This window comes from Corvus moneduloides, chromosome 28 (assembly GCF_009650955.1).
Source record: "Corvus moneduloides isolate bCorMon1 chromosome 28, bCorMon1.pri, whole genome shotgun sequence".
NCBI classification, from domain to species: domain Eukaryota; kingdom Metazoa; phylum Chordata; class Aves; order Passeriformes; family Corvidae; genus Corvus; species Corvus moneduloides.
In genome coordinates this window covers 4,395,683-4,423,430 of record NC_045503.1, presented here as the reverse complement: position 1 = coordinate 4,423,430, position 27,748 = coordinate 4,395,683, and the positions used below count along the sequence as shown (strand labels likewise).

The 27,748-nt window shown below is 58.6% G+C and overlaps 5 protein-coding genes across 6 annotated transcripts in view; 3 read left to right on the top strand and 2 right to left on the bottom strand.

Annotated features, from left to right (window-relative positions):
• The window catches only part of ELL (elongation factor for RNA polymerase II), a 53,587-nt gene extending 40,825 nt beyond the window's left edge, over positions 1–12,762 (bottom strand). Inside the window, exon 1 of the mRNA XM_032092472.1 lies at positions 12,592–12,762. Within this exon, the coding sequence (XP_031948363.1) occupies positions 12,592–12,726 (135 nt within the window). The 5' untranslated portion in view covers positions 12,727–12,762. The remainder of the gene's footprint in view (positions 1–12,591) is intronic.
• Positions 12,763–13,407: 645 nt separating this feature from the next.
• Positions 13,408–19,226, bottom strand: FKBP8 (FKBP prolyl isomerase 8). Of its 2 annotated transcripts, none has more exons than XM_032092500.1 (9): positions 19,153–19,226; positions 18,347–18,637; positions 18,024–18,193; positions 17,708–17,796; positions 17,252–17,469; positions 17,006–17,178; positions 16,842–16,919; positions 14,740–14,877; positions 13,408–14,258 (listed from the first exon to the last, which is right to left on the bottom strand). In XM_032092500.1, exons 2-9 carry the CDS (start codon positions 18,621–18,623, stop codon positions 14,172–14,174), a joined length of 1,230 nt encoding a protein of 409 aa, XP_031948391.1. In that variant the 5' UTR covers positions 18,624–18,637; positions 19,153–19,226; the 3' UTR covers positions 13,408–14,171. The 2 variants fall into 2 exon arrangements, with proteins under 2 accessions (XP_031948391.1, XP_031948390.1); XM_032092499.1 differs by lacking the exon at positions 19,153–19,226 and adding an exon at positions 18,955–19,015.
• Positions 19,171–21,512, top strand: KXD1 (KxDL motif containing 1). Its single transcript, XM_032092541.1, has 5 exons — positions 19,171–19,352; positions 19,655–19,755; positions 19,851–20,003; positions 20,453–20,499; positions 21,060–21,512. Exons 2-5 carry the CDS (start codon positions 19,661–19,663, stop codon positions 21,293–21,295), a joined length of 531 nt encoding a protein of 176 aa, XP_031948432.1. The 5' UTR covers positions 19,171–19,352; positions 19,655–19,660; the 3' UTR covers positions 21,296–21,512.
• Positions 21,513–23,208: 1,696 nt separating this feature from the next.
• Positions 23,209–24,417, top strand: UBA52 (ubiquitin A-52 residue ribosomal protein fusion product 1). The gene is made up of 5 exons (XM_032092547.1): positions 23,209–23,306; positions 23,701–23,819; positions 23,899–23,985; positions 24,076–24,178; positions 24,277–24,417. The coding sequence occupies exons 2-5, from the start codon at positions 23,717–23,719 to the stop codon at positions 24,368–24,370; spliced, it is 387 nt and encodes a 128-aa protein (XP_031948438.1). The 5' UTR covers positions 23,209–23,306; positions 23,701–23,716; the 3' UTR covers positions 24,371–24,417.
• Positions 24,418–25,079: 662 nt separating this feature from the next.
• Positions 25,080–27,727, top strand: REX1BD (required for excision 1-B domain containing). The gene is made up of 5 exons (XM_032092544.1): positions 25,080–25,125; positions 25,884–25,966; positions 26,439–26,643; positions 26,729–26,817; positions 27,200–27,727. The coding sequence occupies exons 1-5, from the start codon at positions 25,123–25,125 to the stop codon at positions 27,270–27,272; spliced, it is 453 nt and encodes a 150-aa protein (XP_031948435.1). The 5' UTR covers positions 25,080–25,122; the 3' UTR covers positions 27,273–27,727.
• Positions 27,728–27,748: the final 21 nt, after the last annotated feature.

The following is a 27,748-nucleotide window of genomic DNA, read 5'->3' as shown; positions in this document are numbered from 1 at the left end:
CCCAATCAAGGTAACACGGCTTTTACAGCCAAGATGTTATTTGGAGCAGTTTTACTGTGTCAGGCTGCTCCCACAGAGCGAGCTGAGACATTTAATACGTGAAAATTAAAGCAAGCGATTAAACACAGCAACACTGGGTTACAACTTATAAAACAGGAATAGTGAAATATCAGAAGCTGACAGTTGTTTCTGACCTAGTTTTCACTGGGGAACAGTCAAAGAGCCGAAGAGACTGAGGCGAGGCTGAAGGTGCTGAAATTCCAGTAGTGCTGGGGAGCAGGATTAGAGGAAAAGCCTTCAGACATTCAAAGGACTGAGGGAGCGTCACCAAGAACAGGGAGGTTCAAGAGCTTGGGTTCAATGGCAAGTGACATCCTGGGGAGGAGGAGGGACAGGAGGGTTTTAGCCAGGTGGGGGTGAAGTCAGAGGTGTTGCAGGACCTCCTCAATGGGGCAGCAGGAAGCCAAGGTGAGGAGGAGAGAAAGCCTCAAGCACAGGAAGGAATCATTTTAAAGCCATCCTGCCTGGATTTCAGGAGGTATTTTCGTTGCTTTTCTTCTGAGAACACAAATGTGCTGTCAAACACCTGTGCTCATTTGAATAACAAGAGGAAAAATTAAACCCCTTTATGCAAGAGAACTGCAAGTACCCAGGGCTTCTGAGTGAAGCGGGGAGGGGGGGGCTGGTGCAAGGACAGCCAGGTGATCCCATCCCAGTAAGCTGTTCACATGTCTCCCTCTATTCTGCAGCTCGAAATTTATTTCCACCAGGCAGCTCCACGCTGGTTTTAAGCCTCATTAAGAAGCAGTATGTTGCTGGGCTGACATGTCAGATTTTTAAATGACCTTTGTACCGACAACAGCGTTACCAAGCTGCTAAGAACATGGGGGGGAAAAAAGAACCAAACAAGTGGCTTTCCATGATTAGGAGAGGTACATCGTGGCTGTCTGCATTTATTTGAGCTCCAAAAAAGCCCCCACCTGTCAGTAAAGCAAGCCATAAAAAAAAAAAAAAAAAAAAGGCAATTCTCTCTGAAGGGCAGCTGTGACGGCATCAGCACTGTTGGCCACTCTTAACGTGGGACTTATCACACAAGGTAAACAGGAGTGACTATCAGTTAATGAACAACACAACCCCGAGGCTGAATTTTAAAGAGCGTTTTCTCCACTGCAATCTTTTAATGAAAATACAGCAGTTCAAACCCACCAAATTTGCTTACGAAAGTCTAATTTATTTTAGGACGTATTAAGACACCAGGGCTGATTCACTTGCCTATGTGCTCATAAGGTGGCTTAAATGAGCTGCTGAAACATCAGAACGATCCTTATCTTCCACAGGGCTTTACTCCTTTTCTTGCAAGGGAAAAATATAGAAAGACAATTGAGAGATCAGATTGACAAACTCGTTCAACCATCCCGGAGCAAATCTCACCTCACAGACACACTGCTGAGCCCAGGAAAACAAGCCTGGACCAGTTCTTTTTCCCTTGTGCCCAGCTATATCCTATTGACACTTGAAGGGAAAAGTAATTACTAGCCTGAGAAAGTTCTGCTGAAGATGATCTTCAGATGTTCCTGACGGAGTCACAGACAGCGCTGCTGGAAGAGGCTGTGATAAACCAAAATCAGAGCCTGGATCCTGAAGGAATCCCAGAGAAATCCGACCAGCAACACCTCACGAGCCAGACCAACCCCAAAAGCTAAAGCAAGATGCTCAGACAGATTCTTTTGGCCTCCAGGCAAGCAGAGGCTCTCCAGCGCCAACCAGGACAGTGGGAACACAACCTGACAGACACTCAGAATTCAGCAGGGATGTCACCCAAATTTCCTACCATCTTCACAGGGGAGAAAGCAATAAAGTAGTCAAATACTCCATGGTTTTTTCTATCACTGAGGGAAGCTGCCTACAAAAAACCCACCTGAAAACACTGAGCAAGAGAACCTCTCTAATTTCCTACCATGATAGAACCTTGTGTTACATACCCTCTGCTAACAGCCTCCTCCAGCTTCCAGGGATGTATTCTCCAGGAGAAAAGTGAAGGCAGTTGCCCAAAGAAGTTAAATTAGGTGCTGCCTTTACTTCAGCAAGAAGCACAGAACCTGCACTGTTTCAGCTACTTCTCTATTTGCACTGCCAGGCTGGTTGGTAACAAACCTGCTCCAAAAATAAAGCGACAAACAGTAAAAGAAAGAACACACTCTTCTCAACTGGCAAAAATCTACCTAAAAAATAAGTCAGATGTTTCTTTGCTCTCCACAAGGACACCTGAGAAAGTTCAGGTTACAACGAATTCCAAAAATAAACATGAAAAATTTTCAGATAAGAAGAGGAAAAACATACCAGGGCTGCTGACTAAACAGAGAGCAACCACAGTGCTGCGAAGACTCCCCGGGTCTGAGCCCAAAAACCCCCAGAGAATTCAGACATTCAGACAGAGAATCTCTCTTGCCTGACAGAGGCAGCTCAGCCAATTCACACATGCAAAAGAAGTGGTGTGGCCACTGAGCCGGCACTTAATTGTCTGACCAGAATTTTTGGTCTAAATTTAACAATCAAGGCAAGTTGTAGTTAGCTGGAACGTTTTGCTCTCTTAGCCCATCTGAGTTAGGATAAATGTGCTTCTTCCTGCTGCACACGTCAGTAAATTTAGGCTTAATGACAAGTAAAAGGCCTTTACATGGAGTTAAATGGCTTTAATTGTATGAGAGAGCTCAAACTTGTAGCCCAATGCAGGCAGCACCCACATTAGGTACAGCTCCAAGTGGTTGCAGGAAGGTTGTGGAAACATGCCTGGAACTATAACATCAAACCTTCCAGGTAGTAAATCTATTTCTTCTCCCCCTTCACGTTAAGAAACGCCAAAGTGTTCTGGATTTTAACGCATTAAGAACAAAGTCCGTAATTCATGACCAGAAAAATGTTTGCTGTTGGTTTTAATCACCACCGCGATCCGCGTCAACCCGAGCGCCTGTTCCAAACAGATCCAAGATATCCCATTTACGTCCACAAAGGTTAAATATGTTTTACTTTATCCATTACTACCTCCCTCTTCCCATTTCCACATTTGCAAAGATTAAACACGAAGCCGCTTCCTTAGCGGAGCTGCGTGTTTTGGGACTCTCCACCAGCTCCAAGACTCCAGGCTGGAAGAACTGGTTTGTGACAATGCACTCACTTGGCTGCATCGTTCTCCTCTGGAAAACCACACTTTATTTCTGGAATAAAAACAAGGATGGGGAGCTGTGACATGTGTCAGGAACACAGAAGCTTTCAGACGCTGTCCCTTAGCCGCCTCAATGGTGTTAGGGAATGGGGACCTCAACGAGGCAGGAAGCATTTGGGATTTGCAGCAGGAAAAGCACCAGCAGCTTCCCACGAAACACACAGATAACCAAAGGTTCTCGTTAGTGCTGATTAAATGGGAAAGAAGGAAGCAGAGCTTGTGGCCAGGACCACCAGGCTCCCATCAAAACACAGCTGCCCTGCAAGGACACGGAGTGGGAACACGAGCAAGGTCACAGCCACAGGTGTCACTGAGAGCACTTTTCAAAAGAAATTGGTCACAGAGCTCCTACGCACTTCTTAAGGGTCTATTTATGGGAGCAGAAGTTGTTCTTAATTCTGCGAGAAGCAAAAGCAGAGGTCACGATTGGGGCTCTGGCAGCTCTGAGGGCTGAACATCCCTGGATGTGGGAACAGGTGCCGCCAGGCTTTTTAAAAATCTATTTTAATGCCACAGGAACTCTCGTTTCAGAGCAAAGTCCTGCTCAGCACTGCCTGCAGTCAGCAGGATCTGCCTCAGACACTGCTGAAGGAAATGAAGACACCCTGTGACAGAGGCTCCGACCTTCCCAGCTCCGTCATTTTACAGCAGTTTCACTCTGAATCACGAATTTCCGCCTCCGTTTGGGGCCGGGTGCTGGAGCCCCACAAGTCAGGGAGTTAATGAGCTGCTGCCACCTAATCAGGGCGGCCACACCGTCCCTCTGGCAAGTGTCAGACACACAGGGAACACTTCAAAGGCCCTGAAACTCTCCCTGGGAGCAAGGGCTGCTCCCTTCCCCAGCATCCTGGTGGAAAGGTGAGCCCAGCCAGAGCCGGCACGCTGGCCTTATATGGCTTCCAAGGCACAATTTCCACTTGCCCAAGCTCAGGCAGGGTGGAAAAATTTGCTTCCTTGCTACTCCGCCCATGCCGGGCTCCGAAAAGCATCCACTGAATCCTGGATCAGAAAGGAACGGAAGAATTTACACTGCTCAGCTCCTTGGAAGAGGTGAAGCCACGGCTTTGGCAGCACCCTGGGTCACCTCAAACACCGGGGGAGCAGAGGGAGCCGACACGCAGGCAGGGCTGCAGAGAGAAGCTGGAACCACAGCTTTTATTCTTTCCATTCCCTATGAAAATTTCAGATTTCTCTTGCTATTCAGCCGCACTTAAGCCTTTCACATTCGATGGCAGCAAGCTTTACAGGTTAACAACGAGTTGGGAACATTATTTCCTTTCACTGATTTAGCCATAATACACATTATTATATACCAGGAGCAGAGAAAACAGCCTTGGCTCAGGTTTCCACACTGTTTTCTGCACCAGGCAGTATTACTGCGAACAATTCTGAAGGCAGTTCTACCTCCGGGTCACAGTGAGGTCCATGTTATCCAGGTTTTGTGTCATTCTCAACTTCTCTGAGCATCACAAACAGACCAGCCCTCCTATTCACTGAACTAACACAGCCACATCCATCATCCTCAACAGCCACAAGTGCTGGCGAAAAATGAAGCCCAGTGCATGCAGGCAATTAAAAAGCTGCTTCACTTTCAATGAAAGCTCTCCTTCTGTGGATTATAAAGTTGTTTCTTTACTAAAAATGTGTGCATAGTCACTTTTTTCCAGCCTTGCTGGCCTGTATCGAGATCGTCCCTTTTTTCACAGCAGAGTTCTCTCAGTGCAAGAAGCAGGCAGAGATTTATCTCCAGCCATCAGTGGTTTCTCCTCGCTCTCACCTGCTGGTCACCAAATGGCAGAACTCGGCTCATCCACACACAGATTCCCTCAAAAGAGAGAAAAATGGTGGCAAAGGAGCTTATAAAACTAAGTTCTGCCCATTCCCTTGTTCCCTTCTTTTTTGGGGACTGGGAAAGGCAGAAACACAGCTCGTTTGATTTTCTCATAGAAACCAGGAGCCAAAACCAACTGAAATCAGCGCCGGAGCTGGAAAGGTACAACAAAACTCACACAAACATAAAGTCTAGACACTGAAATGTGGAAATATGATTCAAATAACCACAACTGGCACATAACGCACTGATTGCAGCCCATCGCAGAATGGGCCTCAGTGGGGAGGAATATAGAAGAAAGATTAAATTAGTTCTTCCACCTCAGTTGTAGAAAATATGGATCCTGTGGGCACAGTGATATGGATTGAGCCGGAGTTTCTTCCGTCCTGCTGGGATTTTTGTTAGGATTTTAAGTAACACACGTCTGCTCTTGCTAAATAACAACAATCAGCTTAAAGTGTCATAAAATCACAAAATGGTTTGGGTTGGAAGGACCACAAAACTCAATTTATTCCACCCCATGCCATGGGCAGGGATACCTTCCACCATCCTGGGTTGTGCCAACCTGGCCTTGGACACTTCCAGGGCTGGGGCAGCCCCAATTCCTCCAGGAAACCTGTTCCTGTCCTCTCATCACTGATCCCATATGAACCTGCCCTGGGTGTCACGTGGCTGCTCTTATCAAAGCATGGCTGAACTCATATATACTCAAAATACAGCACCAAGTAGCCAAGAGGATGTTTGTGCTGATGAAATCTAAATACTACAAAGATTTAGGCAACTGGTTGTTCTCAGGAAGTTTTGTGGTACCTGCTGAACTGCATCACGTGTCGACACGAAGCTGAAGGACAAAGTCTGTGTCTACCATTAAACCCAACGGCACAGAATGGAGCCCAAATGGAAAAATATCTCAGTTTTCCACAAAAATTTGGGCTGAAGCGCTCTCTCCTGCATAAAAGCCTGCACAGAGAGAGAGCAGAGGGTTAACCACGATCAGGCAGGACCAGACCAGGGAAGACTCCAGGTGGGTGGAGGTGGGCAGCTCAGTCAAGCCCTGCTCACCAGCAATGACCTCTTTTTGAGTTAAACAAATGCTGGCTTCTTTAAATGAGAAAAAGGCACTAGTCCAATGTAAAGAAAGGAGAAACCAAGTGCACAGAGCAGTGTTTTTTCTAGACTGTAATGCAAAAAGGATTGGATTTTGGGAAGTCTGCTCTCCCAGTGCAGCAGGGATACACACACCACTCAGCAAACCAACTGCAACTCTCTTTAGTATATAAATGCTTGGAAAAAAACCCCAAACCCACCAAAATCTCCAGTCAGAAAGCAGTACCGGGTTACCAGGGTGTGCAAAAAGTTGCCTTATGTACATGGGATGTTTCTAAGCAACCCACGAGCTACTGTAGGAAACTCTTATCAGCAAATCCAAGCTCCTTTCCTGGATAATTCATCTAGGTCAAGCTAAGGCACGTTGAACGCCAAAGCCCAGTTTTGGTGATGCCTCCTCTGTATCCACCCCGGATGAAATGTTAGCACAGTTCAGGTTATTAGGCTGTGTTTTCACGGGCATTAAGTTCACTGCAGATAATGGTTCCTCCAGAAACAGCATTAACCTTCATTATTCAGAGGTAACTCGATCCCAACCTTCCTCATGTTGTGACGCTAAGTGACGACCACTTTTCCTCCCCCCCTCACTTCTCCTTCCCCAAAATCCAAACAAATCCAGGATATTACACGACTGTGATCCCAAATGAGGGTATCCAGCACAGGATCCCAGACACGGGGTATCCCTTCAAAGTCTACCTAAACCCGTGCAGTCACTCCATCCATTCAAACGCATTCTCTTGTGCATTAGCAGCAAAACCACTAAGTCAGCCAAAATGTATTCTTCTCCCATGGATTAGCTGGCACAAATTAGTACGGGAGTGACGCATGCAGTCTGTCCCTTCCCATTTTTCAACATGCACAAACACCAGGGATTTGGAGACGCTTCACAAGTTTCTGCTTACAAGTTACAGGCAGAGTTTAAATGTCTGAAATGTGCAAACTGTTTGGGAGATAACACGTCCATTTACCAACGAGACCTCAAATGCTCCCTCCAACAAAATCTCCCCTTCCTCGGCAGCAATAAAGGCGCTGCTGCTGTCCCAACAGAGCCGGCACGACGCAAGGGAACTGTTTCAACAGCCACCAGCCCTCTGCCAAGCTGCACCGTGACAAAAACCAACTGAACAGGACAGAGCACTTCAGACAGGTTCAGAAAAGCCCTGATGTTGGAGGATCACTCTGAGCTGACCAGCAGGAGCCACTCGAGGCAGGACATGGGTCCTTGGAGAGACGCATTGCTCTGAAGAGACTCTTCAGATCAGATATGCTTCAGATAGAAGTTAAAAAGATATTATAATAGCTTTCCCTTCTGCTGTTTAAGTGGAATAAGAAATCAGAATATACTGAAAAAGAGCATGGGTTTCATCTTGCTGGGTAATGAACACAACTACCACATCCAGCTGCCATTGATGCAACTGATGAAATATCCCACTTAAATTAAAAAAAGAAGAACCTAGCCCCATATAAATAACATAAAGGGTTAATCTTCTAGCTTGCTTCCCCCAGTACTGTCAGAGAGCAAAAATTATTAATTCAAATTCAACCTCTCCAATTAATGCTGGAGTATGTTTTGCTGATAGAAAGCAGATCACGTTTGATCAAAAAAAAAAGTAAAAAGCACCCTCAGTCACAAGGATTCTGTCATAAACTTTCTATTTTCCCTTGGCACATCACCAATTAGACCTAGTTCTTTAGTCTGCTACCACCAGTATAAAAAAAAAGCATAATGGGTTTATAATTTGCCACCGAATCCCATAGCAACTGTACGTCACTTTAGATGTAAATTACAGACAATTCCTTCCAATGCCGTTTGAAAACTATAGAGATGAATCTATAATTTGAGCAGATCCAAATGGTATATGGTCGAGAGAAAAAGCTTCCCTAAATAATTGAAAAGAAACTGCCACGGGCCAAAACATTCCCTGTGCACAATGTTCAGTGTCTCTTTGTCCCCTTCCTTCCAATGGGAGGTGCCACATTCAGGTCAACGTGAAGAACATTGAGCAGGAGTTGAGCAGTTCAGGGTGTTCTGCAGATCCTGTCCCATTTTTGCTGATGAGCCGTACGTGTGCAATGAGCTTCCTCTCCAGCCTCCTCTGATTCATTCAGTCATGTCACCGACTCATGTTCCCGATGTCGTAAGAGCCTCAATTTTGACGGACTACAGCATCAGTGAATTAATAGGACAGGAAAAAACAGGTTACAGGGAAGGAGGAATGATGCAAAAAGCTTTGAGATAATTCAATGAATTTTGATTCGAAAGCCGGATTGTTCTTCTCCTCCTGACACCTGCAAGCAGCTTTCAATTCTCAAGTCAGCACGAATACGCATTACCCTAAAGACCCTGTAATGACAGCACAGCCTTCATTTTGTGTTTCGTGCTTTGAACACAGCAAGATGAAGGAATCTCCACAACCTGCTCCAAAAACCAGGGCTGGAAAGTTATTTCAATAAACAGCAAATCCAAGGGTTCGGGTTAACCCTCATTTTCAAGGGATTGTTTCTCTCACGGTTTTAGAGCAGCATGGGGAAGATGATTTGGGAAGCCACATCTATCAGAGCACAGTTCCAAAATTCACAGGGACAACATGCTTTGGTTATCTCAGCTCAGTCCCCAATAAATATTTGTGCATCTGCCAAAGTTCACCAGTGAATCAACCGGTGGCTTCAGTTCAAAACACTCCGGGGTAGCAGGGGCAGAGAGGGACAACGGGAGCAGGAGATGCTGCTCAGCTGCATTGCCAAGGGATGCTACAACCTTCTTTATATCCTTCTAAAACCACCAGGCAAGGCAGAACCGGGCTGAGAGCAGAGTTGAGCCTGGCCTCCATCATTAGGTCAACACATAAGGTGACAGGTGATAGGGAAAGGTGTGCAACTGCATCATGTTGCTCATTCTCAAACAACCACCCCTTAACCACCCCAGCCACAGAGAGGTTTTAAAGAAATACGTGGAAGTTGGGAAATTCCCAGGTAAGGGTTCCAGGAACAGCCCTAACACTGTTTATGTGCCGTCAGCACCTTCACCGCAAGGGAGACGGAGCGACTGCCAAGGGACACTCGGGTCTGCCGTGTGGCATTCGAATTGTGCAGGAGGATTGGGGCTTACCCAGGATGCTGCTAAAAAAACAGGTGTGAAAAATAAAGGATGAGTAATTAGGGGATTAGGTGAGGATGGATAAAATATCTCCTCACCAAAGACAGGAATGAAAGAGCAAGGCACGGGTGTGAGGAGTTCCCTTGTACCTTGACAAGAAAGTTGGAGGCAGACAAGAAGTAACAGGGAAAAGTCATAGAATCATCTAATCCTAGAATGGTTTGGGTTGGAGAGACCTTGAAGACCATCCAGTTCTACCCTCTTGCCATGGGCAGGAGCACCTTCTACCAGATCAGGTTGCTCCAAGCCCCATCCAACCTGGCTTTGGCCATGCCCCACTTTTATTTTGGGGGGAGTGGGAATGCCTAACCATGTGCACACCCCCAAAAGGAAGGCAGCAAACTGCAGGCTGCTCTAGAATTACACTCCCTGAAGAACCCAGAGTTGTTTTAGGTGAACACACCAGACTGGCTCCATTTCATCAGTGGACAAACCAACTTGGGACACACTTCCCACCGCTCAGCCCTCAGTAGCCAGAGCTCTCGGTTTCACAACTGTGGGGAAACAGTTTCAGGGGCAGCAAGTTTCACAAGGAGCAGCTGGGTGACATCTCACAGCGTCCCCTGTGAAGCCAGTACTAATTCTCTTTTTAAGCCTCCTATTTCTTTCAGGTGAGCTACTGAAGAAACAGTTCCCAGGATCAGGAGGAGCCTGTGAGCTGGAGCTCCTCAGCAGCAGCTCCACGTCCTCTGTACATGATATAGGAACAGCTTGCTGGAACACAAGAGTTGGGGATCAACACAGAATCACAGAATGGTTTGGGCTGAGAGACACCTTAAAGCTCAACCTGTTTCAAATCCCTTTCATGAGCAGGGACACCTTCCACTAAACCACATTGCTCCAAACCCCATCCAGAATGCGGATCTGTGACCATTTTGTTCCTCGGGATGTAGGCAATTCAGCAGAAAACCAAGAGCACAGCTCAGCAGAGATCCAAGAAGACAAATCTCTGTTTCTCCACAGCCCTGCTGCCTGATCCACACATGGTGCAGCTCCACACCAAGCCTGCAACTGCTCTGGCACCAGGGACACTCCAAACAAATGGCAGCTCGCCCGGCTGGGTGATCATTTTTGGATTATGTAATCCCAATACATTATTATTAGACCAAGAACAAACTCAAGCAAGGAACTGAAGACATTTCCCTGCCTGTTCTGGCAGAGGGACAGAGCCTTGTCGCAGGAATCGCATGGACGTGCTACCCCGGTGCCTGAAACAGGTCAGACTGCACATGTTGGACGCCAGGTAACACAAACAGCAGGATTGGATTCCAGGCCATTATCCATATTACACAACGCTGCCGTCAGTTCCACCACTTTTCAAACCAAACCGAACAGAAGGAGCCTGAGCAAATTTTTTCCATTTAACTGCTGCAGCCCAAAATTAAAGCGGAGCTGGACTGGACAAACACACACTGCAAAGGTGTGTTGGAGGCGGCTCCTGGCAGGGCTGGGGCCGAGTGCTTCCGAGGAAGCCGAGACGTTCAACGAGCAGGGGAAACTGTTTATAGAACCGATGCAGAATGAGCATATGTGTTTAATAGCCCACTAATTGTTGCGTTATTCACTACACAAACAAGCAGCTCTTCTGCCCTTATCCCTTCCTGCCCAGTTAATCACCAGGAGCCTCCGACTATTTCTCTTTTGGGTGGCGGTGAAGGAAGCAAAGTTCATTAGTGGCCGTTGGCCACCAAACAATCCTGAGCCCAGACTTCATTTAGAAAATAAACACCACTATTCATGTGTGACACGGACTCGGAATAGCTTCCCAAAATATTTAACGCAGCTGCCTGTAGTCTTCCTACTCTCCCTCCCCCAAAATAAAAGGCTTTCCCAATATATAGGAAAGAATTATTTGGATTATTTGTTTCATTTTTCAGAGGGAAAAAAAAAAAGCTAATAATTCAGTCTACCCAAGTCACTTATTCCTCCTGACTTCTCATAATGCTGATAAACACTCATTAAAATATAAGTTGATAAACCCTGGTACAGTCATTACCTTCGTCCTCATACAGAGATTGCCCAATTCAGTGATGTGATGTAACCAACACCCTAAATTAAAAATAGTGTTGTGACAACATATGGTTTATCCTACAGAAGCTGGCAGGCAGGACGCTCCTAATGACAAACGGGTTTAGGCTCCCAGCTTCCCCCAGCAAGGTGAGGAGACAGAAATGCTTGTCGCAGGATCAGAGGCAGAGAGAAAAAATAAAATAAAAATAAAATTACACTAAAAATGACAGTTTTGAACCCCTCTCCGGTCCATCCCAACACCAGCTGCCGAGCGTGGCCATTATTCTCTATTTACATGACTAATAAGCTCTCTGGATGCATTTCAAGGAAACGGCACGGAAAAGACAATCTGGAAATTTCAAAATACAGCCTGAACGTGCCTCCCCCCCACCCCCGGCAGGGGAGCACCGGGCCGGGCGGGGGATGAACAACCGGGTGTCCCGGGGAGGGGACAGCGACGGACGGACCCTCCCCAGTCCGGGATGGCAGCACCGGGGATGGACCCGCCGCCCCCCCCCCGGCTTTGGAAACCCACGTCACGTTCACCGGGGAAACGGGGGGGGGGGGGGGGGGGGGGGGGGCACCGACGTCCCTTCGCCCCCCTCCCCGGACACTTACGGGGACTGACGGCAGCTTCCCGTCACCTCCCGGGGGGGCACCGAGCGCCCACCCCCGCACCGAGACCGCGGGGCCCCTGTCACCCACCCGGGGGGGCACACGGGGGGTCCCCGCTCACCCACCGGGGTGGTGGCATATGGAGGTCCTCCCCGCAGTTACCGGGGCGGGGGAGGAAACACCGACACCTCCCGGACCCCTCGGGCACTTCCCGGAGGATCACGACCCCTCCCCGGTCACCCATCGGGGGGGGGCAGAGGGACCCCTCAAGCACTACCGGGGACGGGGAACACACCGGGGTGCTCCGGGGCGTTACCGGAGCGGCACGGCAAGTCCCCTCCGGTGTCCCTCAGGCACCTGGCACCCCGATCGCCGCCCCCCCCCCCCCATTGCCGGTTCACCGGTCACTCACTGAGGGGGGGGGGGGGGCCGGGAGCCTCCGCATCCCCTCAACCCCTCACCAGGGAGTCCCCCCGCCCCAGGCCCGCCCCGAGCCGCACACCCACTTCACGAGGAGCTCCCCCCTCTCACCTCCCCTTACATCCCCACCGGTGCCGCCCGCAGGGCTCCGTCCGGGGGCCTCGTGGCGGCCGCCCGACCGCCCTCAGCGGGGCCGTGCCCCCCGCCCCACGCCCGCCAGCCCCGTACCTTACAGGCCTGGTAGCTCTCGAAGGCGCGCAGGGCGCTCTCCGTGAGCTTGACGTGGAAGACGGAGACGCGGGTGCCGCGGCCGAGGCGACCGCAGGACAGCCCGTACCCGCGCTCCGCCTGCAGCGCCGCCATCTTGGGACCGTCTCCCCCTCCGCGCCTGGGCCGCCGGGGCCGCCCGCCGCCGGCACGCCCCCCTTTATGAATTATTCATGATGCGCCGCTCCGCCGGCCACGCCCACGCGGGGCGCCTGTTGCTGGGGCGAGGAGGTGGGCAGCGGCCGCGCCGATTGGCTGGGTGATGCCGGGCGCCGCGTCGGATTGGCCCGTGGGGAGGGGAGGCGGGGATATGTAAATAAGGGCGCGGGGCATGCTGGGGAGGGTGGTCTGGTGCAGCCGGGGAGCGCTGCGGGAGCCCGGGGAGGCGGCGGCGGCGGCGGCGGGCGGGGGAAGCCCCGGGATGGACCCCCGGGATGGACCCCCTGACCCGCCCCGGGCATTCAACCCTCCGGGTGTGAACCCCCCTGGAATCCCTGGGCATCAAATCCGCGCGCATGAACCCCCCCTGGGCATGAACCCTCCCCGGACATGAACCCCTTGTCCTCCCCTGGGTGTGAGTCCCCCGAGCATGAATCCCCCCCAACCCCGCACTCCTTCCCAGTCATGAGATCCCCAGCATGAACCCCCTGATCCCCAGGTAGTGCCTGAGGGTTCCAGGCTTCCCCCAGGACATATTTCGGGGTCCCAGGCTTCCCCCTGGGCACTGCCCCCGTAGACTCCATGTGACCCCACGTGTGGCAATAAAAGAGGCCCGAATGTGAAGGAATTGTCATTTATTTGGGAAGTTCACAGTCAGTTTGGGGTGCGAGGACAGTGCTACAACCCCCCCATGAGCAGAGCTGAGGCTGGGCAGCGGTGGGCACTGGGGGGGCTGCAGGGCAGGGAGGGACCCCTGACGTTTTGGACCCACAGGAAGACAGCCTGGACAGGGGGTCTCCAGCACTCCCCTCCTCCATCCCTCCCACCGCGGGTTTCTTTGGCTTCCTTTGGACATTGCACGCTGCAGGGATGTGCAGAGGAGGGCAGCGGATGCGTCCAGGAGGGCTGAGCCGCCGGCAGCCCCCCAGGAATCAGGGAATGTCGCTGCATCTGCCCCTGGGATCCACATCCACATCGCTTCCCTTCCCTCAGCTTCCTTTCATGTACCTCCCCCTGTCCGTCCCGTCCCGGCGGCAGGACCGCAACACCCGGGATGGGCACGGCCAGGACGTACCGGTGTGAGGGACCTCCCGCTGCCCCCGACACACTCGGGGCTGGGGGCTGAGCCCCTGATTGCTGGGAGGCTGCCCGGGGGTCCCTGCTCTGCCGGCGGCTCCCTCCCCACAGCTGCACCCGCCCGTGCCAGGAGGGATGTGGGGAACGCTGGGAGAGAGATCCGGCACCTCTGGCAGAGAGAGCATCCGTGTTCCTGGAGCTGCAAGTCCGTGGGAAGGGGTGGCAGAGCCTCGGGGGAGCCCCTCGGCAGAGAGAGGCAGGACCCGGCGCTGGTCCTGTGCCGAGGGGCCACCCCGGTGCCAACCTCAGTTCCTGGCCGCGATGACCACGGACAAGGCCACGCCACCGAGCGCGATGGCTGTCGCGCCGAAGAGCCACTTCCAGGGGATGGACTGCGGAGCAGAGCACGGGGCCATGAGGGGCTGTGCCCATGGCAGGGGACACGTGCTATCCTGCCTGCCCTGCCTCCTGGACAGGGCATCCCAAAGAGGCAGTGCTGGGTCGGCTCTGCCCGGCACGTGGTCGCTGCGGCCGCGGGGACAGCGTGTGCTGCCGGCTGCCCAGCTGACAGCGCTTCCCAACGGGCAGCTGGGAGCAAAGTCCGGACCCTCCAGCTGGCATGGCTGGGATCTGGTGGACACAGCCAGGAGCACAGGCTGTTATCAGTGTTTTCCGGGCACGGCTCCCAGGGCACGGCCCCCTGCTCCCAGTGGCATCGCTGTCCTGACACAGCCCACCCACATCCTGCTTGGGAGCAGGGCTGTGTCCCTCCTGCGGGACCTGGGGGGACACTGGCAATCCCCTGTGGGTCCCCAATCCATGGGTGACCCCCACCCGCTCTGCCACCCCCAGGAGCTCAGGCCCAGCCCTTACCCAGGGCAGTTTGTCTTTGCACTTCCTGGGGGTGCTGGTGGCGCTGGGATTCCCGAGCATCTTCCTGTACATCTCCGTCTCCACGTTCCTCTGGTCCGCGTGCTTCTTCACCAGCTTGGAGAGCTCAGCGTGGATGGTCTGGGGAGGACAGCGTGGTGTTATCAGCCCTGTGCCATCCCTGCCTGTCAGGGAGGGGACGTGTGACCGACAGCAGCTTCCACCACCCCTGGGATGTGCAGGAACATCATGGAAGAGCTTAGAAACAGCCGAGGGGATGATCAGGCCTCATCCTGCCCCGCTTCCCAACGCCACGGGGCTGCACCAGGCTGGCATGGAACACCCAGGCTGGCATGGGGATGCCCTGTGGGTCCAATGCCCCTCTGTCCTTTTTGGCTACTCGAGCCACTCCCCGCCCAGCAGCAGGGAGCAGAACCCAGGGCTGATGCCAGACATCAAGACAGGGATTTTATCCTTTAATCACGACAGGAAAGTGTCTGCCTCGAGGACAGACATGCCCCAGCTCTCCTACTTTTCGTCTGGAAGCAGGCTGGGAAATCAGGGTTCAAACTCAGCCTGGTGTGAAGTGGGATTGCAGCAAGACCTGCAGCGTGTTCACACCTGCCCTGCTGGGGCAGGAAAAGGCTCTGAGTCCTGCGTGGGGCCCACAGGCTCCCCAAAAGCAGCAGGAAGCAGCAGGAAGCCGAGCAGGGTAAGGGGGCAGAAAGACGTAGTGGTGGCCCTGGTGGCACGGCCGTGCTGTGCCCTCTGCTGGGGGGACACATCCTGGGAACACCGCCTCTGCCAGCCTGTGCCACGCTGGGAAAAGCTGCCTCCAACACCAAAATGTGGATGTCTGGAGGACGGAACGCTCCTGCCTGGAGCTCACCGGGGCTGTCACATCAGCACAGGACAACCATCAGCATCCCACGCTGCTTCCAGAACATTTCCAAGGGGTCAGGAGAAGGGGTGGCTGTGATGGCCCCATGGGAAGCAGGTGGAGCCCAGCGTTCCTGGAGTGTTTTCAGCACCGGTAGCCGTGGCCCCTGAGTCACCCACGCCGCGACTGGAGCGGCACCGCCACTTCCCCGGGAGCCCCGGCAGCAGCCGGGGAGGGCAGTAATTTGCGGTCCCTGTGGTTTCACTGGACACGTCACTGCCGGGCATTTGGATTTTCCAGCCCTCTCCAATTAAAAGCTCCATTGGAACTGGGGAGCAGCTGCCCTGCCCAGGGACGTGCCGGGGGAATGGTTCCCAGTGCTGCTCCCTCTCCACCCTAACCTTGCTGGGAAGGGAAGGGTTTGGGGTCCTGCTCACCCTTCCAAGGGTGCTCGGACCACCCCTGAGGGTGCTGCGGGGCCACCCGGCACCTGCTTGTGCCACATCCCACCCGTGACCTTCAGGGACTGGGTCATGACACAAATCCTAATGGTCTGGTGAAATCCCCAGGAAAAAAAAGGATACAACAACAGATCCAGACAAGGATTAAAACCCATCTGGAGAACCAAGACCCCCCGGCTCAACCCTGTGCAGGCAACACCTCCCTGCCTCCTCCCAGGCTCGCTCCTGCTGGGGTCATTTCCTGGCACTGGTTTTTGATTTCTCCCCAGGCTCCAGTCCTGCAGCTGATCATTAACTGACAGGAAATTCCTGACCCAGAGCTCGCCCTGCCCGGGTGCTGGACCGAGGTCTGGCTGCTCCCACCACCCAGTGATTCACTCTCGGGGCTGCTCAGCGAGTTTGTGGGGACTCAGCTCTGCTCCACTTCCCTCAACCGCAGCACGAACTGCCCGAGCCACCCGGGGAACCTGGAGCAGCCTGGACCATCCCCACGGGATGGCTGGAGCACGGATGGGCTGGCAGGGAGTCCTGCCACTGCCAGGACCAAAGGTCAACGAGGGAACCTTGTAACGTGGAGATAAGGGACCCACCAGCCCAGCCACGCTCCACGTGCTGCATCATGCCCCAGGCTCTGGGGGCTATTCCCAGCCTCCCTTCAGCCTTCCAGGGGGGACACTGAGGTTTGTAGGGACACGGACAAGAGAGGAGCATCCCGGAGACCCCCAGCTCAGCGGGACCACGGGCAGCACACATCTCCAGCCTACCTTGTTTGAAGGCTCCAGCTTCAACGCTGCCTTCAGGATGGGAATGGCCTCTCTGTATTCTCCCTGCTGAGCCAGCACCTGGAGGGTGACACACGGGTGGAGCAGGACGCTGAGGCCTGTCCCTCGGTCCCCTGCCACGCCGTGGAGAAGGGACCCCTCCTCACCTTTCCCTTTCGGAAGAGAGCCTTGATGTTCCCCGGCTGGTGCTCCAGTACGAGGTTACAGGACTTGAGAGCTGCCTTGAAATGGTCCAACTTCAGCTGAGAGGCCGCCAGGTTGTTGAGACACTTCACCTTCACATCCAGCAGCTCGGCTTCCTCATCTGGGCTGAAATCCACTGCACAGACCCCAGGGCCAGGTTACAGCAGGGCAGGGAGCCCAGGTGGGCCTCTCTGGGGGGGGACAGGTACCTTTGGAACTGGAGCCCACGATCCTGAGGGCGATGTCGTAGGAGTTGATGGCCAGCACGTAATCTGCCTGCTGGTAGAAGAAGTTGCCGCGCTCCCGCTTGCGGTTGGCCAGCTGGATCTTCTCCTTCCCGCTGAGCAGCTCCAGGTCTGGCGCGTCCCGAGCCGCCAGCAGCTCCACCTCCAGCGTGAGGGACGCGTTGGGGGGGATGTCAGGGCTCCTGCACAAAGCCACGGGACGTTGTCACCTCTCAGATGCTGGGCCACGTGGATTTAGCACCGTGGTTCAGAAATCCGAGCCAGGGAAGCTTCCCGGGGCAGGGGATGATGTGGATCTTTCCACCCCATGCAGGACACACTGCACATGGCAAGGGAGGAAGCAGAGGTTTCCCAGCAGGGGACAGCTTCCCCAGCCCTGTTTGGGACCACCCTGCTCCACCTGACGCCCTCCCAGCTCACCTGCCCTGAGCTCCGTAGCAGTACTTGGCTTCTGACACGATCAAAGCCGTCTCCCCCATCTCCAGGAGCTGCACACACAGGTCCAGAGCCTGCAGGGAACAACATGGAATCACGGAAGGGACTGTAAAGGTTATCCAGTTCCAACCTCCTGTCATGGGCAAGGACGCTTTCCACCAGACCAGGTTGCTCCAAGCCCCGTCCAACCTGGACCCACAGATGGGATGTCACCAACCCCAACCCTCCCTGTGGCCCCTCAGGTGAGGTCCTGCTCCCCAGGGCAGTGATGAAGCTGGGTGAGCTTTGTCCCCGTGTTCACCTGCAGGACATCGCAGTCCCCCAGCGTGAAGGTGAGGGCAGGGTTCTCCTCCACCACGGTGCCATCCTCCAGCGTGGCCTTCAGGCGGATTGTCACGTCCTGGCCCTTTTGGGGACGGCTGTCCGCACCCTGGCCCGGCACCAGCGTCTTCTTCTTGAGCAAACCATTCCCTGGGCACGGAGATACCGGGGATGCGTCGGGGCACGGTGGGGAGGAAAAAGCCCGACTGCCTCCACCCTGCCCTGCCTCCTGCCCGGCCTTCGGAGCCCCGGGGAAGCCCGTGAGGCCCCAGAACTGAGCGCCCTCCTACCCGGGGCTCTCACCCAGAACATCGAGCCACTCCTGGGGGTCCCCGGCCGCGTCCCCCGCGCCCTGCTCCGGGAGCTGCGCGTCCTCCCGCGGCGGGGCCGGCGGCCGGCCCACGTCCTCCAGCGGGGGCAGCTCGCTCAGGTCATCCTCATCCTCCTCCTCTTCCTCCTCCAGGACCTCGAAATCCTCCGCCGTGTCCAGCTGAGCCGCGTCGGCCGCCGCCGCCGGCTCGGTGCCGGTGCCCGCCCGGCCCGGGGAGCCGCTCCTCGGTTCCTCCCCGCTGGACGCCATCGCGGCGGAGCAACCTGGAGTGGGGAGAGAGGACAGGGATCGGGCCTGCTCTTACCGGGAGAGACGCTCCGCCGGCCCGGGGAGCGCCGGGACCCTCCGGGGGCGGGGGATGCGCAACGGGACAGCGGAGACTCCGGAGCGCCGGGGACGGATCGGGCCCGGCAGGGGCGGGGGCTCGGGCCCGGTGGGATTGGGGGGGTCGGGGGGTCGGTCTGTCCCGGTGGGATCGGGGGGGGGGGGGTCGCGGCCCCGGCCCGGTACCGAGGGGGGGGGCGGCCCCGCGCCCCCCGCCCGCCCCACGTGACCGCCGCGCGCCCCCCGCCGCTCCCACCTAGCCCGCGAACGCGCGGGCGCAGGCCCCGCCCCCTCGCTCCTATTGGCCCGGCCCCGCCCACCGCGAGACGCCATTGGGCGGGGAGGACGCTCGTCAGCGACACGCCCGCGGCGCCCCCGACGCCTTAAAGGGGCCGCCACCAGCGGGGCCGCCCCGGCGCTGGGGGCAGCGGCGCGGGGGGCTCGGCACCGGTACCGGAGAGGCTCCGTGATGCCCGCGGGGGTCGCGGCCTTGTCCTCCGGCCCGTCTCCGGCACTTCCGGCTCGGCGCGGTGACGCCGCGGGGTCGCGCCCCACGTGACGCCGCACCCGGAAGCGGCGCGGAGCGGCCGCCGGTGCCGCCCCCGGTACCGCTCCCGCTCCCGTCATGTGAAGCGGCGGGACGGGCTCCCGCAGGTGCGCGGGCATTGCTGGTGGGAGGCCCCGGGAACACTGGGGTGGGCCCAGGCCCGTGTGTCCCCGAGGGAACCCGGGGCTGGCGGCGCTGCCGGGACCGGGGAGGCGGCGGGCGGCCAGGGGACCCCCGTTACCGGCGTGTGGGGCCGCCCCGGGAGCGGGCACGGCGGCGGGGTACCCGGTACTGGTTGCGTGGCAGGGAGGAGGGGGCCCCGCTATCCCGGAAGGGGGTGGGGGGGTGTCTCCGTTACCGGCGCGGGGGCTCCCGGTGCCCCGGCTGAGCCGCCCCCGCGGTCCCGCAGGCCACGATGGAGCCCACGGCCTCGCAGGTGTTCTGCGGGAGGGTGCTGGGCATGGTCAACGCCGAGGACGTCAACGCCATCATCCTGGCCCAGAAAAACATGTGAGTCCCGGGGGAAGCGGCCCGTGGGAAGCCCGGTACCGGCACCGGGAGCCTCCCGGGATCTTTGGCGAGCTCCGTCTGCCTCCCCCGCGCAGGTTGGATCGGTTTGAGAAGACCAACGAGATGCTGCTCAACTTCAACAACCTGTCGAGCGTCCGCATGCAGCAGATGAACGAGCGCTTCCTGCACCACACCAGGACCCTGGTGGAGATGAAGAAGGACCTGGACAGCATCTTCCGGAGGATCCGGTGGGAAACGGGGCGGGAACGGGCACGGAGGTGGCACGGGGGGGCTGGGTGGGGCGTGGCGGTGTTAAAGCAGGACACGAGTGGGAGTTTGGGGGGAATATGAGAAGGAAAATGTGTTGGGGAAGGGAAAATATGTGGTCAGCGACACGTGGAGGGAGTGGAGGCTGGAGCTTTGGGTTTCCATGGTCCTGCTCTGGCTGGGATGGGCTGTGCTGCCTTGGGAGCTGCTCGGGGTGGTCACAAAAGGTGGGATTCAGAAGCACCCCCCGTGCTGGGAAGGGTGGGATGGGGTGTTCAGGGGGGTTGGGAAGGGAATCCCTCGGCCCACGGGGGTTCCCTTGGGATTTGTTTGCGTTGTCCACGACTGCCGGAGGCCGAGGGAGCTGTCGGGCAGCTCAGCTCGGGATCCCTCAGCTCCCCACGGACTCAGCTCGTTCTCTCCTCCCCAGGACTCTCAAAGGGAAGTTGGCAAAGCAGTACCCGGAGGCTTTCAGCAGTGAGTGATTCCTGATGCGCGGATTCACGGAGCCATAGGGTGGTTTGGGTTGGAAGGGACCTCAAAGCCCATCCAGTGCCACCCCTGCCATGGCAGGGACACCTCCCACTGTCCCAGGCTGCTCCAAGCCCCAATGTCCAGCCTGGCCTTGGGCACTGCCAGGGATCCAGGGGCAGCCCCAGCTGCTCTGGGCACCCTGTGCCAGGGCCTGCCCACCCTCCCAGGGAACAATTCCTGCCCAATCCAGCCCTGCCCTCTGGCAGTGGGAAGCCATTCCCCCTTGTCCTGGCACTCCATGCTCGGTTTTCCTCCTGTGGGAAGAGTCAGAAACCAGGAGAAGTCAATGTGCTGACCCGTGGCTGCTTCCCTAAAAGTCAGGAAAACTCCTTAATCCCCTTAAGTGCAGTTGCAAAAAGTTACACCCAACCTCTAATTTCCGTGCTGCTGATTTGGGGATTTTTTCTTTTGTTTTTAATCCCTGCTACAAGCAGAACTAGAAACCAGGGAATTGCTCTCCTGGCATCCCACCGCAAACCTAACCCCTCCCTCTTCCCTCCCAGACATCCACGAATCCCCCATCCTGGAAGACGACGACGACTTCGACCCCGTCCCCAAGAGCACCACGACCACCATCGCTACCTCTGAGCAGAGCACGGAGTCCTGCGACAGCAGCCCCGACGTCATCTCCCCCACCACCAGCCAGGATTTTGAGGATTTATCCCAGGGCCAGTACGACGGCCCGGCCGTGAACGGACAGAGCCTCACAGACGAGGACAGGGCCGAGGGCCTGGACTAGGAGTCACCTCCTGCCCCTGGAGAACTTTCTATCCTGTATTTATATTTGTGTGTCGCTTTATTTTTCTTTTTTTTTCCTTCCTCGGGAAGAGGGAAGCGAAGGCTGGGAGAAGCCGAGGCAGGAAGGTGCTGCCCTTCTGCCTCCAAAGTGCCGCTGAGGTGTAAAACCCCACAGCTCGCTTCAGGGGGGAATCAGTAAATCCTGGCTTGGAAATGCCTCTTGTGCTCCTCCCTCCTTCCTGCGCTCAGGAGAGCGCCCAAACCCCACGCTCCACGTTGATTTTTTTGGCGCAGAAAAGCTGCTTTTGGGGCACAGGTGTTTATATTTCATAAGGAATGTTGTCCCTGAGGCTTTGCGTGCCTACCAGCTCTGCCAGGGGCCTGTCCCTGCTGCTGCTGGACTTGTGCCTGCTGCCTTTTCCACCACTGGGATGAGCCAGAGCCGTGTTTCCCTTTGGTTCTCGCCCTCAGCCCCTCACATGGTGCTGCTGGTCGCTCCACAGGCAGCAGGAGCTGTCCAGATCCTTCTTTTCCGCCAGCATTGTGGTGTGATGGAGGAATTGCTCAGGTCTGGGGTCCTGATGGCCTGGGAGGGGATGAGGGGAGAGTGGGGGGCTGGAGGACAGGGGTTTGGGGCTGGTCCTGCAACTGGAGCTGTGGGACCCGCCATGGGGTTGTGAGGTCAGCGTGGGGCTGGTCCTGGGGCTGTGGGGCCAGTGTTGGGTCAGTGTGGGGCTGGTCCTGGGCCTGTGGGGCCGGTATGGGGTCCATGGGGTCAGTGTGGGGCTGGTCCTGGGGCTGTGGGGCCGGTGTGGGGTCCATGGGGTCAGTGTGGGGCTGGTCCTGGGGCTGTGGGGCCGGTGTGGGGTCCATGGGGTCAGTGTGGGGCTGGTCCTGGGGCTGTAGGGCCGGTGTTGGGTCAGTGTGGGGCTGGTCCTGCGGCTGTGGAGCCGGTGTGGGGTCAGTGTGGGGCTGGTCCCGGGGTTGTGGGGCCAGTGTGGGGTCCATGGGGTCAGTGTGGGGCTGGTCCCGGGGTTGTGGGGCCAGTGTGGGGTCCATGGGGTCAGTGTGGGGCTGGTCCTGGGGCTGTGAGGCCGGTGTTGGGTCAGTGTGGGGCTGGTCCCGGGCTGTGGGGCCGGTGTGGGGTCCATGGGGTCAGTGTGGGGCTGGTCCTGGGGCCGTGGGGCTGGTGTGGGGTCCATGGGGTCAGTGTAGGGCTGGTCCCGGGGTTGTGGGGCCGGTGTGGGGTCCATGGAGTCAGTGTAGGGCTGGTCCCGGGCTGTGGGGCCGGTGTGGGGTCCATGGGGTCAGTGTGGGGCTGGTCCCGGGCTGTGGGGCCGGTGTTGGGTCAGTGTAGGGCTGGTCCTGGGGCTGTGGGGCCGGTGTGGGGTCCATGGGGTCAGTGTAGGGCTGGTCCTGGGGCTGTGGGGCCGGTGTTGGGTCAGTGTGGGGCTGGTCCCGGGCTGTGGGGCCGGTGTTGGGTCAGTGTGGGGCTGGTCCGGCACTGTAGGGCTGGTTTGGGGCTGGTCGTGGGGTCCGTTTGGGGCCAGTCTTGGGGCCAGCCCTGTGGCCGCGGGGTCAGTGTGGGGCCGATCCTAAGGCCCTGTGGTCAGTGTTGGGTTCACGGGGCCAGTCCGGGGGCTGTGGTCGGGATTGGTCCGGTCCCGGGTCCGTGCAGACCCTCCCGTGCCCTTTCCCGCGGTACCGGGCCGGGCGGGGCCGGTGTCACCCCGGCAGTGAGGGAGCCGGGCCGGTGTCACCCCGGCAGTAACGGGCCGGGCCGGTGTCACCCCGGTAATGACGGAGCCGGGCCGGTGTCCGCGCCGGAAGTGACGGAAGTGCCGCGGGCCGGGCCGGTGTCCCCGCCGGAAGTGACGGAAGTGCCGCGGGGCCGGGCCGGTGTCCCCGCCGGAAGTGACGGAAGTGCCGCGGGGCCGGGCCGGTGTCCCCGCCGGACGTGACGCAGCACGGGCGCGGCCCCGCCTCCCTTTCCCTCAGCAGCGAGGCCGCGGGTGCGCGCGGTGCGGGACCGGAGCGGGCCCGGGGCCTGGGGTGGCGGCCCTGAATCCCGGGAGCGGGCGGTGGATCCCGGGATGGGGACGGGAATCCGGGAGAGGGGGCTGGGACCCGGGGAAGAGGGCCTGGATCCCGGGGTGGGGGCTGGAACCCCGGGAGGGGCCCTGGGTCCCCGGGGACGGGACTGGATCCCACGGGAGGGCCCCGAATCCTGGGATGGGAGCTGGATCGTGGGAGAGCGGGGTTGGATCCCGGGGGGGATGCTCGGGAACGGGGGTTTGAGAGGCTTTGAGGGGTCGCGTCGCGGCCGGGGAGCGGCGGGGCCCTGTCGGGGGCGGGACACGGCGGCACCGGGGCCGGTCCGGGGTGACGCGGCCGCCGCTCCCGCAGGTGAGAAGGTGCCAAGATGCAGATCTTCGTGAAGACCCTGACGGGCAAAACCATCACCCTCGAGGTGGAGCCCAATGACACCATCGAGAACGTGAAAGCCAAGATCCAGGACAAGGAAGGTACTGGCGGGGCCCGGAGTAGCGGGGTGGCCCCGTGGGGGTGCCCCGGTGTCCCCAGCACGGTGATTCTGTCCCGCAGGGATCCCCCCCGACCAGCAGCGCCTGATCTTCGCGGGGAAGCAGCTGGAGGATGGCCGCACCCTCGCAGACTACAACATCCAGAAAGGTGCTCCCCGGACCCCGGAGGTTTTTGGGGGGCGTTTTTGGGGTGCCAGGTGCTCCTTGCCCGCGGTGTGACACCGATCTCTCCTTGCAGAGTCCACGCTGCACCTGGTGCTGCGCCTGCGAGGGGGAATCATCGAGCCCTCCCTGCGCCAGCTCGCCCAGAAATACAACTGCGACAAGATGATCTGCCGCAAGTGCGTCCCCGTGTCCCCTGCCCGTGTCCCCTCACCCCCTTCCCTCCCCCAGAGCCCCTCCCCAGGGACACGGGGCTCTGCTGACCTGTCCCCCCCAGGTGCTACGCCCGCCTGCACCCCCGCGCCGTCAACTGCCGCAAGAAGAAGTGTGGGCACACCAACAACCTGCGCCCCAAGAAGAAGGTCAAGTAGAGCCTCCAGCCCTGCCTGCACTGGCCAATAAAGTATTGCAACTCTCAGCCCTGTTTTCTGGTGGTTTTTACCCAAATTGGTGCAGTTTTCAGTAAATGGGGGCGGTGCTGGAGCAGCGTAGGAGGGTGGGGAGATCAGGGACAGGGGAGGGATGGAGGTGGTGCTGTTGGTGGGCAGTGCCTGCTGCCATGTGTGCACGGACTGGGCCAGCACCGGGATCCCCCTGCCCACCCGCGGGGCCCCCTGGCCACACACACACAGGAGATGGTCACCGGCACCTGGCCACGGACTGGACCAGCACCAGGACCATACACAAACCCCCCTGCTCATGCACTGGGACCCCTCTGGTCACTACTGCAGGCTCTGCACGGACACCAGGACCCCCCCTGGCCCCCCACTGGGACCCCCAGCCGTGCTCACAGAACACAGACAGGCACCGGGACCCCCCTGGCCATGCAGGCAAGGGCTGGTTTAGTCCCGGGATCTCCCTGTTCCGCTGCAAATGCACCGGGAGCCCCGAGCACGTGTCCAGGGACCGGCACCGGGACCCCACTGCATCCCCCTGCCCACCCACCCACCGGGACCCGTGGCCGTGCGCTCACTGCAGACGGGCAGCGGGACCCCGGCGCACGGACCGGACCGGGGACGGGGCCCCGGGGCTGGCGGCGCTGCCGGTCGGTGCCTGCAGGTGGCGGCGGAACCGCGCTCCGCCCCGCGGGCCCCGGGCCTGCGCCGAGCGGCCGGGCCGGGCCATGGTGAGCGGCGCCGGGAGCGGGACGGGAACGGCCCCCGGGGGACGGGAGGGGGGTCCCGGGACCGAGCGGGTCCGTGCGCGCGTGGTCACGGAGGGTCCCGGTGCCCCTCTGTTTTGAGCCGGGGGGATCCCGGTGCCGGTCCGTGGACACGCGGCCGGGGGGCTCCCGGCGCGTTTGCAGCGGGGTGGGGACATCCCGGGGCCGGTCCGGTCCGTGCGCACGTGGACGGGGAGGGCCCGGTGCCCGTCTGGGTTGTGTGAGCATGGCCGGGGGTCCCGGTGCCGGTCTGGGCACACGTAGAGAGGGGTCCCGGTGCGCGGGCAGCAGGGTGGGTGGGGGTCCCGGGACCGAGCCCGTCCGTGCACGCGTGGATGGGATGGGGGTCCCGGTGCCCATCGGTACCGCGGGCACGTGTCCGGGAGGTCCCGGTGTCAGTCCGGTTCGTGCACGAGTGGCCTGGGGGGCCCGGTGGGGTGAGCAGGGGGATATGAGGGGTCCCGGTGCCCGTCTGTGTTGTGTGCGCAAGGCCGGGGGGCTCCCGGTGCGCGGGTAGCGGGATGGGGGGGTCCCGGTGCCGGACTCAGCTTAAGCACCGCAGCCGGAATCCACCCGGGACCCCCAGAACCGGAGCTGAGCGAGGACGCGTTGCCGCAGCACCGGGGCGATCCCCCGGGCGGTGCCGGCTCTGCCCGGAGCCCCTTACCGGGTCACCGGTGCCACCGCGTCCCCCAGCGCCGCCGTCCCCTTGTGTCCCGCAGACGGGCGAGGCCGTGCGGGCGCTGCTGCAGCGGCTGCGGGAGCTGCAGGGCGAGCGGGTCGAGACGTACCGGCTCTTCGAGGAGTGAGTACCGGCACCGGCACCGCCGCGTGGACGGGCCCCCGGGGGGGCGGCACCCACCGGGGCGGGCAGGGGCACCCCCAGCAGGGAACCGGATCCCCCATCCCGACTATTTTGCATCCTGTTGGGCCGGGGCCGTGGGGGTAGCTGATGAGCTCCAGCTGGCAGCGGGACTCTGTGCTGGACACCTGAATCCTATTTTAGCATCCAGCCGATGAGGGACTTCCCGGGATGCAGGGTTGAGAGTGTAAAGGATGAAAAAACCCAAACCACCAACTTTCCCCCCCGAAAAAGCCGTTTCCAACCCTGTCCTGTGCGAGGCGTGAGGCTGCCAGGTCATGCTGCCAAATCCAGGCAGGAAAAGGCAGGAGAACCCTCCTGGTGCTGCCTGTGGCGGGTGGCAAAGGGGGCTCAGCTCCACGACGGGCACCCCAGGTGAGGTGACAGTGGCTTCTCCCCCCTGATCTGTCCGCAGGGGCCACCGGGCGTACCTGAGCAATGCCCCCCACTATGATTTCCCACGGTACCGGCAGCTGGTGCACGAGGTCACCGTGGCCTTCAGTGGCATCTCCCGGGAGGTGCTGGACATCGCTGGGCGCCTGCGGGACGAGCTCGGCCGCCCCGACCTGGCCCAGCACCTGGCCCGGCTGCAGGAGCGGGAGCAGGAGAAGCTGCAGCTGGTGGGTGCTGGGCTGGGGGGGGGGTCCCTGGGGCAGCGCTGGGGCTGGTTTGGGGGGTCTCAGCTCCCAAGGTGTCCCCCCACAGACGGCGCAGCTGCAGCTGGCCCAGCAGCAGGCGCAGGACCAGCCCGAGGTGGACGCCCATCAGCAGGAGGTGCGGGAGCTCAAGCACAAGTAGGTGGTCGCCCCGCTGCTGTCCCCACTCATTTTGGGAAGGCAGCATCCCCCTAGCCCAGGACCCCCACTGCCATCCCCTTCTCCCCCTATTTTGGGATGGCACCCCCTCCTCAGCCCGTAGAATCCTGGAGTCTCCTGAGCTGGAAGGGACCCACAGGGATCATGGAGTCCAGGCCAGGAGCCCCTTCCCTGTGTTTCCCCTCCCTCCCTCTGGCCCAGGGGGGCCCAGATGGTGCCTTCGGGGTCTGGCGGCGCTGCGTGGCCGCGTCCCCTCGGCCTCCCCGGGCTGAGTGTTTCATAAACAGCGCGGGGAAGGCGAGGCGGCCCACATAATACGCTCCATATGGACTTTATTTATAGTTTCCATCCGCTCTCGTAGGCTAATTAAAACCATTGAGGCAATCAGCGAAATTCTCCAGGACCTTAAGTACGATTCGGAAGAAGTTGAGTGATGGGTGTCCCCGTGGGAACGGCTGGAGGGGCCGGGCTGGTGGAACGGGGGCCCCGCTTGCCCCCCACCCGCTCCCGGCGCACCTCGGCAAGGTGGGCATTGTCCTCTCGGCCCCTTCTCTGGAGCACAGGCTGGAACGGGTGAAGGCCCTCCTGGGACAAGTGGGGTCCCCCTAAATCCTGAGTATCCCTCAGCAGAGGGGTCCGGCGTGGGGCTGGTTACCCTGCCCGGCTGTGCCGGGGCTGTGCCGAACACAAACCACAATCTCCGGTGCCAAGGGGCTGCCATGCTTCGGCCTCCATCAAGTGGGCACTGTCCTTGCTGCCAGCTGGAGTCCCACAGGCAGCAGCCCCCCCCAAAACCACATCTGGGAGACCGGCTGTGCCCCCAGCCCCACAGCTGGCGCTCCACAAGCGCTTTTGCTGTGGTCACCCCAAATAAACCTGTCCCCGTGGAGCTGGCCTGAGTGGTGTGATC